This window comes from Mycteria americana, chromosome 1 (assembly GCF_035582795.1).
Source record: "Mycteria americana isolate JAX WOST 10 ecotype Jacksonville Zoo and Gardens chromosome 1, USCA_MyAme_1.0, whole genome shotgun sequence".
NCBI classification, from domain to species: domain Eukaryota; kingdom Metazoa; phylum Chordata; class Aves; order Ciconiiformes; family Ciconiidae; genus Mycteria; species Mycteria americana.
The window spans coordinates 56,056,002-56,072,024 of NC_134365.1; the positions used below are offsets into that span (position 1 = coordinate 56,056,002).

At 42.2% G+C, this 16,023-nt stretch overlaps 1 protein-coding gene across 2 annotated transcripts; it reads left to right on the forward strand.

The window, feature by feature from the left end:
* Nucleotides 1-30: 30 nt before the first annotated feature.
* Nucleotides 31-13,994, forward strand: POLDIP3 (DNA polymerase delta interacting protein 3). 2 transcript variants are annotated; one of them, XM_075499504.1, is made up of 9 exons: nucleotides 31-182; nucleotides 3,650-4,037; nucleotides 6,464-6,541; nucleotides 8,353-8,448; nucleotides 10,286-10,468; nucleotides 11,383-11,460; nucleotides 12,084-12,213; nucleotides 13,083-13,149; nucleotides 13,510-13,994. In XM_075499504.1, the coding sequence occupies exons 1-9, from the start codon at nucleotides 76-78 to the stop codon at nucleotides 13,682-13,684; spliced, it is 1,302 nt and encodes a 433-aa protein (XP_075355619.1). In that variant the 5' UTR covers nucleotides 31-75; the 3' UTR covers nucleotides 13,685-13,994. The 2 variants fall into 2 exon arrangements, with proteins under 2 accessions (XP_075355619.1, XP_075355626.1); XM_075499511.1 differs by having other exon boundaries at nucleotides 6,467-6,541.
* The last annotated feature ends 2,029 nt before the right edge of the window (nucleotides 13,995-16,023 follow it).

Genomic DNA, 16,023 nt, shown 5'->3' on the forward strand with positions numbered 1-16,023 from the left:
CTCATATTAGACACCCGGGGGCGGGGACTGCCTTACTTCTAGAGGCGGGGCGAGGAGCGGAAGCAGTATGATGTCATGTCCGGGTCTCGCTCGCTGCGTCTTATCGTTGGGCCCCGCGACAAGATGGCGGACCTCTCTCTGGACGAGCTCATACGGAAACGCGGTGTGACGGTGAAAGGGAGGTAAGCGGTCGGGAGGGAAGCGCCCTAGGCCCGGCAGCCCCCGGTCGTTCCTCTGTTCTCCCTTCTGGTTGTTCCGCCCCGGAGGCTGCGGGCCAGAGCCTGCCTCAGCGCGGCCCGGCCCTATTCCCCGCTCTCGCCTTCCCATTGGCTTATGCGTTGGTCTGTGGGGCCGTGCCTTTGACGCGGATTGGTGGTGGTGGCCGTCGCTCAGGGATGGGGCGGGCTGGGGCCGGGGCGGGGGTCGGTCCCCCCACTTCTCGCCCCTGTGCCTGGCGCTGCCCCGTGGGTTCTAGCCCCGGCAGGGCAGACCCACCCGCTGCCTCGCCCCGTCCCTTCTTGGGGCCTTCTCGTTTCTCCCGAGATTCCTGGCACAGCCCATCGCTTCACTAGTGCCTCCGACCTGTGCTTTCCCCGCTACCTCTTTCTCCCCGCCGATTAACCCAGCGGTGCTCCTCAAGCTGGGATCAGCAGGGCCTCGGCGCCCCCCATCCCCGAGCCCCCTTGGTATCCGGGCTGCCCTGTAGCTGCAGCAGGAGCTGCTGCTGGGCTGCAGCTCTTCGTCAGGCAGTGCCCTGGGGGTGCCCGGTCTCCCCACAGCTCCCAGAAGTGGTGCGTTGATGAGCGGCACGGTGCATTGTGGGATAGCCGTGGGAGGTGTAGTTGTGCCACAGGGAGCCGTAACTGTAGCAAAGCTGATCGGGATCCGCACAGGCGAGGCTTCAGGCTGCGATGGCTTCATCAAAATTGCTGCCTGGCCCTTGGAAACTGTAGTCTCTGTAGCATAGTTAATGATACTCTGACAGATTGTTCGAAATGCTTGTGTGGATGTGGAGTATGTTACATATTAGCTACAAGATTAGATTATTTCTTTGTACTGTAGATGTGTCTAGTGTAGGCTGGGCCATTTACTCTAGTGCAGCTGTTGGCAGTTCTTAGTTGGCTTCTCCTTTGGTAGCTTTTCATCTTCCCTTTTGCCATAGTCTCTTGATGGTTCTGAATATCTTGTCCATGGATTTCTCCGCATCTGTGTTAGCTAAGCATGTTCCTTTTTGTTGTTGTTGTTTTGTTGAGGGTTTTCTTAATTTAATGGTCCTTGGAGAATCTTAGGTTTTAACTCTGAATGTGTATGTTTATATGTCTAGACTAGTATTTTGAAAGTTATCTGCTAACATATAGTAGCAAAACATTCAAACACATTTAAATCTTAGTCTAGACAGGGCTTTGGCTTTGCACTTTCACTCATGTTATCCTGTGTATTTGGAACAGTCTTATGCTGCTTTATATGCCAAGCACCTCCTTTCTCAAATCCCTCCTTAACTCTCATTTCTTCCAGGAATTCTTCCTGCTTTTATTTGCTGAACAATAATCTCTCTGCAGCACTGCGAGAATCTTTGTGCCTTGCATTTCTCTGGTTTGTCATGTTTAGCTCACTTTATAAGATTTCTGAGGTACCTAACTTGACTTTGTGAAGGCTGGATAAACTGAATAAAATTAAATCATTATATCCATGCTTTTCAGTAGTCTAGATGAAATAACAGAAAAATCTTCTCCTATAAAATGTACTAATCCACAAAATATTCAAGCCAGAACTAGGAGTTCTGGAAAGTGAATTAGATGTTTGAGATTCCCTGTTATTTCAGGTGCTGTGGCACAAAATGCCTAAATAGTTGATGCTGTTATAGGGTAAGCAATTATCTATGGAAGAGAGTCGCTTGTTAGGATAAACACAAGTCTTCAGAGATGGTGTAATCTTCAGTACAGAGTTTCCTAACCGATTTCATTAGTTCGTGTCATTAACAGTTTTAACTAATCCTGGCTTAAATGCTGATACATATATTTCTGGTTTTACTTTGACCTCTTTTATGCTCATTAAAAAGAACCCCTCAGCACGCCCTTCTGCAGCACTCTAAGTGAATGCTTTCAACATAGCTAAATTAATGCTTTTTAAAATTGCAAGGGAAGTCTTGTTCTGTGGCTGTTGCTTTATGGATACTGTTAGTCTTCTGTATTATTCTAGATATATTTTAATAAATGGTCGTAATACTCATGTTTCTTCTAGTTAGTGTGCTTTGGCTGTATGAGATTTAGATTTAGAGATTTGGATTCTTAGCTAGGTAACAAAATGGGACTCCAGCCCTAGCTCTCCAGTTATCTGGACACAAGAATGAAAGAGACAGAAGTGGAGGTTCAGTCTTTCATCTCTCTTTTTTTTTCTTTTTTACAGATCTCTCCACTGAAAATACATGACTGTAAATAACGTTAAGGTTGTAGGGTTAGAACAGGAAATACTGATATAAAGCTGTATGAAGAATTCAAATTGCATCATCATTTGAATTTGTGATGTTAGCCTTTTGAGTATTACAACAAATTTTAGATATCTAGTTTTAGACTTTATAATACTGGACAATACATTTCAGAAAGCAGGTGAACACTGTAGCCTTCTGTAGCTTATTTTGAATTTTAAAAAGCCAATGGCCAGAATATTTTTTCAGTACCTTAACTTTAAAATTTCTCTTACCACTTTGTCATCTTTAAAAAAAAAAAAAAAAAAGAAACCCAATGGAAAAAAGAAAACCTTAAAAAATACTTACAGGAGGAACTGTATTAAAAAATTAGACAAGCTGTTTCCTATTAGGGGAGATTTTGAAAAAGTGAATCAGACCTGTAACAAGAAGCTAGTTTCAGCTTTCACTGCGTAATGGGCTGCTTCTTAGTAATGCTTGTGTACAAGTACAAATGCTGTCCTTTCTGTGGGCTGTTATCTCTGTGCTCAGTATTGTGATGATGTTGTGCTTAAAAAGTAAAGGCCATTGAGTGCAGCAGTTCTGTTAGTAGATTAAAGAAGCAGCAGTGATGTTAAAAAGTAATCTGACTGATAAGTATTCTTGCTGGCAGTTAATCAACTTTGAAACTGGTGGCTTTGAACTGAGATTGGTACTGGTGCTTGTACATCCTAAAATCCAAGCCTCTATGCTCCCACAAATCTGAACTTGCTGCCCAGAATTCTTGAAATCACATGTAGTTCCATGTTTCCTTTGTATCAGGACATATTATTGTATTACAAAAGATGCTTTAGGAGACTTGCTCAGTCCTAAAGCTAGAAAGTCTGGTTTTGTTCAAGGTTTTCCCCGAAGTATCTAAGTTGTTGATTAATTTTGTTTAAATGTAGTATGTACTTAGCACAGCTGAAGTCAGACCCTTTACTTAAGTTTGTAAATGTGAGCTTAAGGGTGGATTTCTGGAAATCTGTTCCATAGCTGTTTATGTAGAAAGTAAAATCCAGCATAAAACAGCTTAGGAGTTCTACTGTTATATTTGGACATCTAACCTGAGTGGATTTCTGTGCAGTAATAATGAGCTTTTGTTTGCAGCAACACAAATACTTTTATTGATACTGTATCACATCTTAAAATGTCTGAAACTCTCTCTTTTTTCCTTTCTCCCTCCCCCCCACCCCCCCCCGCCAGGCTTAACACAAGGCCAGTGTTTGGAGGTGTAAGATCTCGCATTGGGATCCAACAAAATCTTCTAAATAGATCATCACCAGCTGTCAGCTTCCAGCGGACTTTTGATGCCCGACAGAAGATAGGACTGACTGATGCCCGACACAAACTGGGAGTTAAAGATGCCCGTGAAAAACTGGTTCAAAAGGACGCTCGGTTCAAAATCAAAGGGAAGGTGCAGGACGCTCGAGAGATGTTGAATTCCCGTAAGCAGCAAAGTGTTGCTGCTGAAAAGGTGACCAAAGTGGTGGATGCCAGAGAGAAGATCAGCTTAAAAAGGAGTGCTCCAGCTGCTATCAGCCCAACTATGGGGACAGTAAATCCAGCCATGAAAATCACCAAAACTATCCAAGTAGGTCAAGCAAGCCACCTCTGAGCCCCTCAGTTATTCTACAGCAGTCCAGTAGAAATGATAATTCATGAATATGTTCACGTGTTGACAGTAGAAGTGATGGTGACACAGTTCAGTCCAGCCTGTATGGCAGGATTCAGAGCCTTTTGGGTGTCCTTGCAGCTGCTTGGGGCTTTTTGTAGAATCCTAGCTTTCATTTAAATTTTCGTTTGAATTTTGGGCCCAATAAAGACTAAAGCAGCGCTCCTGTCAGCATTAAAGTAGTTGTCTTAAATGGTTCAGTAGTCTTTCCCACTTAAATACAAAGAAAATATATGCATTTTCTGTCATTCTTACACCACCCCTCTTTGCAAGTCTGATGTGGTGGATTATCCTGTCTAGATAACTGGTTTATCCTAGTGGCAGGATAACAGTTTAGAACATACAGCTATGTTTGTATCTAAGAAGATATAAAATTCGATGACCCCTTCTACAATTTCTTTATTTCTACTTGTCCAGTTTTCAGGAAAGCCCTGGCTTCCAGGGAGTTGCCTGATTACTTGATACATTCCTGCTGAGGCTCAAGATTTATTTCAGTTGCAGTATAATCAGTTGATTATACTGCTGATTTCCTAACCTGCTGATTTCCTTTGACAATTTTCTAATTTCACTTTGCTATGTGCACAGTAACTTGATTCTTAGCAAAATTCTCTGAGAAACAACTGCTATTGAACTGTGTGTGTATTAGGTACAGTAGGTAGAGTCAGAAGAGAAGTTTCCAGACTGTCAGGACTGTTGTTTGAGGAGCGGTTTTGTTCCTCACCTCTACAAGCATGTAACTGAAGTTCCTAGCCTACCTTTCATTTTCATCTTCCCGAAGATCAACAGTGTGCTTACATATACCCAGAAAATCTCCTATTCTCATCAGTTTGAAAGCCTAGATGAGTCTGCTTTCTCTTCAGCTGTAGGTTTTGCTCAAGAGCATCAAGCATATTTCTTCTTTAAATTAGCCTAGGAAATTTCCCATTACTCGGCAGGTTTCCTGCCAGGCTGACCTAAGAAAGAGAAAGGGCTCTTGTGGCAGTAAGAAGGGCTAATCACAGAGCAATAGAGCAGTCTATTCAGTAGTCTTTAATTAGTAGAGTAATTAGTACTCATGCTGTCCTAAGCCAAATCACCACCACCAGCTATTTGGAGTTGAACATTTTCTACAAAGTTTCTAGGAGTTAAAATAGTTTCCAGAGACTTGGTACAGCAGCAATGTGGTCTGACCTGATTTTTTTTTTATTACTTGGTTTGACCTACAGTACTTTGTTTGTTAAACAACATATTGCAAGAGAAAATATCGTAGAATGTAACAGTGATTGGCTATAGACAAAACTGTGCCCATGAGCAATTATTTAATCATTTTTTAAAACATTTGTACTGCAATTCCAAATTGCCCATGGCCCTCCCCTCTTCCCAGATGTGGGAGGAGAATCAAACTAAAGTATCTTGATCTGAGATGCAGCACACAGCTCTGTCCTGTACTGTGGTCTTGTTTCTCATAAAGGAAGGAAAAAAGTCTTTGAAACCCAAAGAATTTCCATAGCTCTGCTGGTGTTTCTGTAGGACGGGTACCCTTGTTTCTGAATTGATTAGCAAATTGAAACATGAGGTGCTGTGGTGTAAGTTACAGTCCAGAGAAAATGCCAATCTGAAGATCTTACTGCCTGTATGGAGTATTTTTGTAAGAAGACCCATTCTTTTCTGTAATGGACAGCTTCCAGCTTTTTCAAAAACCAAAAGGGCAGTTTTGAGAGAGTTGCTGCTTGATTTCAGTTGTTGATTAGTACAGCTACATTCCCTGACTACTTCTGTTGTGGTTTCCCTGTTTCATGGGATAACAGGCTGCAGAAGGGTCAGCTACGCTACCCTGTGCATCATTTTATTCCAGTACAGCTTATTCCAGCTCTAGTGTGAAGGGACAGTATATATTTCTCCTTTGAAATGGAACAGAACTAAATTGTGTTGTGTCCCAACTTGTTGAGTTTGATGAAATAGATATCTTTGGTTCCTTGTAGCATGAAAGAAGAGAAGCTTACTTACTGATTTACCCAATTCATGGTTTTGTGTTGGCAGAAATGTAGATCTAGTCAGTGCTGGCAGGGCTGGAGTTAAGTTCTCTTCCCACTAATCTTGGACTAAAACTCAAGTAATTTGAATCAGTTTCTCTGTGTGGCCTTAGGTTTTAATTTCTTCGATTAAGTGAAGCTATCTCATATTGAACTTATTACAGGAAACATAGACATTATCTAATATCATATTGTGGTAATATGTTTCAAGAGCAGGAGAGTGAGTTTCATTTAAGTGGTCTCAGAGTATCAAACTAACAGCTCTGATCTTCTGAAGTGGGAATCTGGTGGACTGTAGTGTTTAATGCTTTGGTTCTTTTTCTCTAACTGTAGCAGAAAGCTCCAGTTCCTGGACACTCTCCTCCAGCAGGAATGAGGATCAATGTGGTGAACAACCATACACACAAACAGGTGTGTGCCTGCTCTGTGCTCTGTTACCTTGGGGGGGGAAGGAAGGTGTCCATAAACATTGGCAGGTGCAAAGAAAACTTTAAGTAAAAAAGAAAAGTGAGTGGAACTTCAACAGCTTAGCTCCCTGTTCTTGTGTGGTTAAGGTAATTCCATGGTAACTGAGGTTTTCATTTAATCTAATTGATCTTGATTCCTTGTGTGTTATATGAATGCAAAGTAGGTATTGCCAGTTTTTATCTGTATATGCTAATGTGTTTTTTTTTCTAGAGACTGTGGCCTTTAGCTCTGATGTCTTTCTGTAAATTTCTTTGTGACACCACATGAGATCACGTTTTGGTTGTTTTGATTGTTTTGATTCACCTTCCTGCCAGCCTCTTCAGAGAGTGATATGATTGTCCATGGTCAAATGTTCTACAGTGAGGTGGGAGAGGGTATAACCTTCCTGTGAAATCCCAGCTGTGGGTCCCTGCTGGAAACCTGGTAGTGAATGATGTTAACTAGTATTCTGATGTGCTATCAAATTTGCCATATCCCTTATCAATCAGATTTTGTCTGAGGAAAACCCTGTAATTTGTGCTGTCTCTTCTTGGATCAGTTTTAAAGGCCTTTGTCAGAGCCCCCAGCCATTCCGCCACCTTACCACCTTGGGTGCTTTCAGAGAGGAATTACACATTCTTATTACTTATTTATTTTGTGTGTGTACATAAAGTATTATATGAAATATTGGAAAACTATCATTCACAATATTATGTCCTGTTTTGTTTTGGGGTTTTTTGCCTCAATTATGGTAACTTTAGCTATTTGTGTATGTTACCTCTACATTGACTTGCTGCCCTCACCTATCCCAGATGCTGTCACTTAAGTGTCTTTGTTATTCTGACCTCATCACTATAAGCCTTGAATCCATTTCACTTTGTCTCAAACTCAAGTCTGTTGTCCTGATGGCTAGTGTTTTTCCCAGTTCTTTTCTGCACAATTCTCCTTTGTTCTATCACCCTTTTTTTTTTTCCCTCATAGCATTTCTGTGACTGGAACAACCTTCTTGTTTGTAAACCAGAATCTGACTCGTGACAACCCACGTATTTTGCAAGCTCTCATTGCTAATCCCTCCATTTTTCTTCACCTTTCTACTGAATTAATGGGAAACCGTTTTGAGTTGTGACTTCTTATGTTCTGGGCAGTGACATGTGTATAGGCTTTTTCTTAACGTTACTTAGAATCTGTGAAAAAATACTTGTGTAGGAGTTAGCCTCAGTATTTTAAGGCAGGGCTGTGAGCCTTAAGTTGAGCTGGGAAATTAATTATTCATTCAGTAAACCTCCTAGTGCAGTGTTTTCTAGTGCCAGACGGATATGTGCTGTGGAAAGCAGGCTATTCAAAAGGAACGTTTGGTTCAGATTTACTTGGCAGGCATCTGCTTAATTTTAAAAAAACTAATTAAAAAAAAATCATACGCACAGGCTTCAACTTTAAACATAGCAGGGTGCTAAAAAGTAAGACACTGAGGCTTTATTCCATTAATGTGGTTTCATCAGTCCTGATGAGGTCTAGGGATTACAGAAATCTATATGTGGTTTCAGTACACCTAGGGAAATGGCTTTACTGTGGCATTCCTGCAAAAGAAGTTTGATAGTTTTTACACTGACGTTTTGAAATGGACTTGTGTCCCTTCAGCTCTGTGTCCCCAAGCTGCCAGGATAGAAGTAAAGTCCATTAGCTGAAGAAGACTGAAGGCAAGGGAAAACTACTTATTTTGGAAATGTCTAGATTAAATCTACCTGCATGTAAACTATTACCTTGCTTCTCTTCAGGGTCTGTATGACATGGAAGATGATGATGAAAGTGTCTCTCCTCTTACTAGCAAACAGATGAAAATCACCACCACAAACAGTTTCCTGCACAACGCGGTAAGGGATTATCTGAACAGTCCCCACCACGCCATGCTCGCATTGGGTGGACACACAGGCTGCGGCTTTACAGGGCTTATGTTCTTTTAAAGTATGTAAACAATGCTTTCTCCTGAAATGTTTGCTCTTCACCCCACCCTTCCCTTTGTGCCAATGCTTCTAGTGTTATTTTTGGGACAGAGTCCTTTTAGGCTAACTGTGGTTTTCTAGGCCTTTTGCAGCCAGAATGTGTGCTTTCTCCCTTGCTGGCAGGTTGCTGCATGTTAGCTCTTGACTTTCTTCTTGTTGGGGAAGTGCTTTGAACCTATCTCGTTATTGTTTGAGCAGGCAAGCAAGGGAAGCTTTCTGCTGCTTCTAGAGGCTGGACATCAAAGCAGAAAATCTCTTGCCCTGCAAAATCTTGGTTGGCAGCTTGTTGGGGAGTACTGATGCTCTGGAGAAGATGGAATTTCAACACAGACAAATGCGAGGTCTTGCTCTTGGGATGGGATAACTTTCTGCAACTTAAGCTAAGAACTGACTGGCTAGAAAGTGGCTTTGTAGGAAAGAGGCTGGGGGTCCTGCTGGGTGATATACTAAGAATGAGTTAGCAGTGCATCCTTGCAGCCATGAAGGCCAACTGTAGACTGTATATTAGTAAGATCATAGCTAGCAAATCAAGGAAGATAATTATTGCCATCTGTTTGGTATTTTGAGAATGCACCTGGAGTACTGTGCCTGGTTTTGGGCTCTGTAATATAAGACTGACAGACTGGAACTAGTACAACAGGGTGGTCAGGGTGCTGAGGAGAGGGTGAGAGAGCAGTGTCTCTTAAGGCTGAGAAGAGAAGGCTGTAGTGAGATCTGTCCATGCACTTTCACTGCCTAATAGGTGGTCATGGAAAAGGCAAAACCCAGGTCCTTTTCAGGAGTGAACAGGGAGAAGATGAAGCAACAAATGTGTTGCAGCAAAAGAAACCCTAGTTAGATATGGGGGGAGTTGTGCAATTCTCAGGGTATTGGTCATCCTCTGGCACAGGGACCCAGAGAGGCTGTGAAATCGCTGTTCTTGGAGATGTTCAGAGTGTAACTGGATGAGGCCCTGAGCCAACCTGACATGTCTTTGAAGTTAGCCCTGTTTCAGACATGAGGGCTGGACATGGGTTTGTCCTGAATTATTCTGTGGTTCTAAGAAAGCAAATTAATGTGGCTTTTACAATCACGTAGTTTAGTGCAGTGATTATCCCATGTTTTTTTTTTCTCATGTTGCGTATTCAGAATAGAGTTCCTGGCCATTTGTGGTCCTTAAAATCAGCCGTATGGGTGTTTTTCAGGAGTAAATGTGTTATCTCAGTGTTCACGGCAGCTGCCAAGAACAATTTTTATTCTGGCTTTAAACTCCCCAGGTAGTTCCAACTAGAAAACTTATGCTCCATGTCTTTGCGTGCCCGAGCTTCGTGTTTCTGAAGAAGTATTGCTGTTTGTACTAGGGCAGCTCAGTCTTACTGTTAATGAGCAATCTTTGTTGTATACCTCATAAAGTACTTGAAAATCTTTGCGTAAAAGGAGCTTTTCAAATTCACATTGCACTGGTAAAGTTCATTTAAGAAGAATATGAAACTAAACAGTGCTCGTTAGTGAGGGAAGTGCTCTTTTGGGATAAATGTATGCCCAGAAATTTCAGTTGATTTTTGTCTCAGAGCTGAAGGTCTCCAGCACTGTAGTGGTTTTGACACCGGGAAGAACATGCAGTTCTTAGTGCATGCTAGTAAGTCACAACTGCTGTTGGTGCTTGAAGAGGAGGGATGACTTTTGTAGCCTGCAGCTCTCAGAGATACTTTATTCTTTCTTCCTGTAGACTGGGCTGAGTGGCAATAAATTCTCTCTGTCCAAGACTGTTCCCCTGACTAAAGTGGTCCAGAACGATACATACACAGCTCCACCTGCACCTCCCTCTCCTATGCGGACGAAGGCCTTGACAAACATGTCCCGGACCTTAGTGACAAAGGAGGAGCCTCCAAAAGAATCAGCACCTGTTGAGGTGAGCTTGGGGAAGTGGGAGGTGCTCTTTATAGAAGTCTTTGAAACTTGCTGTTTATCGGTTATGCAAGCAGTGCTCTGCCTGCATTCCACCATTATTTCTGGGACTCCAAGTTTATTCAGATAACTGCAGCCCATGTCCCAAGAATTTGAAACATGTCTAAACATCCTTTTCTTCAGCATTTGAGAGACTGGGAATTCTCAGTTAGTGCATCTTGCTTCTCTCAACTTTATCTAGCATGGGAGCACATGGTCCTGGAGGAATCCATGTTACAAGGAGGTGGCAGTTGTTGTTTGGACATTCCTTGGAGGCTTCCATGTCCCTAGGAATAGTGTTTTAACACTACTAGTTACATTGTCTTCCGTCTGCTCCTGTTAGCAAGGAGAAAAACAGGATTCTTCCAAATACAGCTTCTTGCTGTCCACACAAGACCTCTCGGGCTATTTGTAGACAACCTGCCTGGAATTGCTTTGCCAAACTGCCTGATGTTAGGTGCAGATAACCCACCAGGTGTTCCCAGGCATGTTGAGTTCAGCATGCTCTTGAGGGGCTGGAGCCATATTTTGGGGTTTGCTGGCTGGTGTAGAGTGCAGCAGAGATGTGCTTAAAAGGGTGGGCATGACCAGAGAGTACTATGTCTATGCAGATTAAGTTAGTGTTGTACTTGGGAATGAAAGAGAAGTTAATTCAGAGAGAAATTAGCATGGAAAATGGGTTCCTTTTCACCATCAGATGAGCTGGGCTTTTGTAAGCATTGATACTTCCCATTACTAGCTGTAGCTCTCACCTTTGTGTGTGTGTACGGACTTTCCCAGACATCCCTTTAATGACTTTTTTAATGCTTTCTCTGCTGTGCTGTCTTGCCTGCTGCATTTGTGACCTTTTTTATGTGATGCATTTGTTTGTGTTGGCAGCTGGCGTTCAGTCCTTTGGAAGGCACAAAGATGACTGTGAACAATCTGCATCCTCGAGTCACAGAGGAAGACATTGTTGTGAGTGTTGCTTACTGCCAAACTGTGGATGAGTGACTCTTCCTTCCCTTAACCTACCTCTTTTGATAAATCACTTGAACTATGGTGAATGCAATGAAGAGGGGTATGACGTGGGTTTACTTTCCTTGCAAAAACTTTGAGAGTACCTGATTTTTTTTGTTTTAGTTTTTGTTCACTTTTTAAAGTGTGTGCTTAAGAAGTTGGAATAAAATACCATTTCTAGGGTGTACTGAGATACCTGGCATCACTTAGAAGAGTTCATGCCAAATCATGCTTGGTGGCATCCTCAAACTTACGCCCCCATCCAGATTATCTAGGTGCTTCCATTCTCAGCAGGCTGAGAACAAGCCTGGTCTTCATGGGTGACAAACAGTATAGAATACTGGCCTTGAACTTTTCTGTTTGTGTTGGTAGCAGTATGGAGTTTTGTGCAACCTGTATTACTAATGCGAAGTACTCTTACTGTAGCAAACACAAAATATGGCAAGTGGCAAGATTCTGCAATGTGTTGACTAAGCAGGATGGGTGGTGCAATTAGGAAACTAAGCCTTTCTCACTCACTGTCTTTGGCTGAAGTGGTGCCTTTGATGTGACCATGGTCATGACTAGCTCTCTGCCCTCAGGAGTTATTCTGTGTGTGTGGCGCTCTGAAGCGAGCCCGGCTGGTGCACCCTGGAGTGGCTGAGGTAGTATTTGTGAAGAAAGAAGATGCTATCACAGCATATAAGAAATACAACAACAGATGCTTAGATGGTAAGTTTTGAGGCCAGAGTTGCATTTAGGATAGATAAATCAACAAAGACTTTTCTACTTCAGTGGGGAGTTCAAAAGCATCTTAGATGCTCATATGCTACCAAGAGAGAGGAAATGCCAGAAAATCAGTTCAAGAGCTAGGCAATGTAATAAGCTCCTGTGTAGCTAGCTGAATATATGTGCAGTTTATTTAAGGGGAATTACAAAAAAGTTTTCTTAGAAATAGAATGCTCAAAGCTAGAGGCAGGGTCCCAGTGATTCTGCTGGTCTAACTTCCAGATTAAATTTCTTTTGTTTCTAATCCAGTGCTAGGAGCTAGATAGTCCTTAGGAAGGCTTTACCTGCTTACAGAATAGCTGTTTGCAAAGTACAAATAAAACTAACATTTGCAAAACTCTCAAGGTGTAGTCAGAGACATTTTGAATCAGACCTGTAAAACAATTAGCGTCAGCTTCTCCATAAACTTTGAACAATGCAGTTGTTAATCTGGATCTGTCTGCAATGTTGTTATAGGCTGAAATCAGCTGTTAATTTTTAGCTGGAAATAGATGCTTTTTCTTTCTCTAGAAGAGTGATGTTATGAATGTCAGATGAGGAGCAGACAGCTGAGAATGGGAGATTCTCTTCTGTCTCTGCTAAGGGTTTTGTACCTGTATGTATTTTCTTAATTAGTGTGAGTCTTCGTATTGTACTGAGTGTTTCAGTGGCTCTTCTGTTGCTGTGATTTTGCAACAAAAGATGTATCAGCTGTTCTTTCACATGCTGGAGAAACATGAGAAACTCTATTGCTTGTGCTAATGTGTGATATTTCTGGGGTCTTGCCTTACCACGATTCTGATATAAGGACTTTTTTTATTGTGTTTGTTTAGGTCAACCAATGAAATGCAATCTTCATATGAATGGGAATGTCATCACCTCAGACCAGCCTATATTGCTGTAAGTGTCCTTTGGGTGGGGGGAAGAACCGAACATGTTTGCAGGTTCTGTTGAGGAGAACCTGAGGGGAAGGGAGGAAAACTGTTGGCAAATTATCATCCCATGAATGTTCTCCTTTTCTTCCTCTCTGTGGTGCTCTGTGTTGAGCTGAGTGCAATATAGCTTGACTCCATAGTGTTCCCAGCCCTGGGGCTCAAAACAAGTCTGAGATGAGGAAGTTTTCCTGTGAGGAAAGCATATTTAAAACCTTTATTTCTAATATTGGGAAGGGGGCAACACCAAGAACAGTAAATGCAGACATAGTGTTAAATTTTATTTCATAATGTGGTTAAATACTGCTTTTTTTTTTTAATCCTCTAGCCGATTGAGTGATACCCCTTCAGTGAAGAAGGAAGGGGAACCACGCCGGTCAAGTGCAAGCGCCTCCTCAAATCCCCCAGCTGAGGTGGACCCTGACACTATCTTGAAGGCACTCTTCAAATCCTCAGGGGTCTCTGCCTCTGTGCAGCCCACAGAATTCAAAATTAAACTCTGAGAAGGGGGAGCGAGCAGTGGACTGGAAAACTCATTTAAGTTGGGAATGAGAAAAGTGCAGGAGTGCAGATGTTATTTGCATTTGCCTGCCTTGAAATTTTTTGTTTTCTATGATCGCTACCTTACTGTACAATAGTGTTTCCTCTTGTGTGTGTACTTTCTGTTTTCATAGTTGGAGTTTTCTTCCATGATTTTTTCCAAAAGAATAACCTCCCCCTTCTGCCAGTAATGTATTACCAAGCATATACCATGTAACTCCCTCCTTTACTCCAAAGCCCCTAGTGGCCATTAAAAGTGCACATAGACTTTGAGGGAAGGAGTGGTGATCTCCTTCTCTTTTCCTCTGACTGACCTTTAACTAAAAGGTGCATTCCCTTGATGACCAACAGGCAAGAACACCACATTGTTTCTGAAATTGCTGTGCTGGATACAAAGTCAGGTGTGGCTCCATACAGGAAGCACCATCTTGCATCTTTGACTCGTATGCATTCGGTGGCATACTACTTCATTCTGGCTGTTGGACATTTTTCTGCTCAGCAGCTGTGACATTGAGAAGAAGCATGAAAAACTGAGTTTCCCGCTGTGTGTACCAGCCAACAGAGGCATCAGGCAGAAAGGACATATGCACGAGTGCACCACCCATTGTGCTATGGGAGGGATGCTTCAACTCTGGTAATGCAGAGAGGTGGGGGGAAGAAAAAGGCTCTGGCATTTGTACAATGAATATATTAGCCCTGTAAGGTCAGGCTCAGTTGCTCTCTTCTTTCTGGACTGAAAAATAATAACCAGTCTTGTGTTCAGAGCTAGAGGAAATCCAAGTGTTTCACTCCCATTAAACTGTATTGCATCCTCCTGCTGATGCAGGGACATTAAATTTTTTTTTCTTGCCTTCTAACTTATGCAGTGTTCTGTAAAAAGGAAGGAGCTGGGGCCTTTTTCAGTTGCTAATATGTAGAAAGCAGTCTTGTGCCTAAGAGCTCACTTCTTGAGATGTCATTTGGGCAATGTTTGGCTGCTGTGCGGGCATGCTGTTCCCATGCATGGATTTGGAGGATGATTGCTGCACTTCATGGCTTCAGGGAGAGGTTTTGGAGAGGAAAGCAGTTAGCACTCTACGGAACACGTAGGGAGAAGAGTGTTAAGCAAGTCCTGTGCAGAGCAGTAAGGGATGTACCTTGGGGCAGTAAGCATCTGTGATGAGCCACAGGCCACTAGGTGGCACTTCCAATGCTTCCTTTGTTAGTACAGCATTATTGCCATGGATATTTAAAGTCCCACTAGCTCCATTCGTTTGTATTTGTTCAAATTGTATTATAAGAGAGGAAAGCTAAGAGCCACTTCCAGAATCTGTTTGGGGGTTGAACTTGATCCTTCTAGCTAGGAGACTAACTGTTCATTCTGTTCAGCTCCACTGAACTTTAATGAGCTCTGTAACGGTTGTAGGCCCAGATTCCATATCTTGGTCAACCCTATGTTTCTTTTGCTTTCCTGTTCTGTATTAGCTCTTTGCTCTATCTAGCTCGTGCAAACCATTCCTCTATCTCACTGTATCCCTTTTAGCCATGGAACTAACTGAGGACTCGGCAGGACTTGTTTTTCTGAAGTACTCTTTGGCTTGGAAGCCAATGACTTCGTTATTGGTAGGGTGCTTCATGTGAACAGCAGATGTTTGTAGGAGAGGGGACCGAAGACAGCTATTGTTCTCCTTTTTTAGATTGTCCATCAAACACCAGTGTTTTATTAAAAAAAGTGGGGGGAGGGGGAGGAAGCATTAGGGGTTGCAGAAGATAATGTATTACCTGTTTCTGAATAAAAGTTTGTTATACAGAGAGTGGATTCTAAGCCTTTTTAGATGCTGTGAAGCACCTAAAGACAGGTGAAGTTGTTCTGACATTGAATCAAGCATGCTTTTAGAAGAATATAGAAACTTCAAAACTGATCATGTGATGAAGAGCAAGAGGAGTATATGGATGAGAGAATTGATACTCATAAATCTTTTAATCTGGATCATCAAAATTAGTAGCTGATTCTTGCTACTAAGTGGGAGCAATCTGTGTCCCCACCTAGTTCCAATTCTGTTGTCACAGAAAAGAAAAAGAATAGCCTTTGTTATTGACAGCCTAGTAATTTAAAAGGTAATTTTATTAAAAAAACAAACCCACAGCTGTGAAATGAGGGTACCTGTTCTAGCTGAAGTAGGGTACTTTCATTATTGGCTAGATGAAAGCTGTGGAAATGTGAAGACATATTGTGAGTGCATATCTTGTCTCTTCTGAAAGAATGGGGAGATTCAAGCATTTTTTTAATAGATTCATGTCCATTCCAAAAGCCAAACAGCAA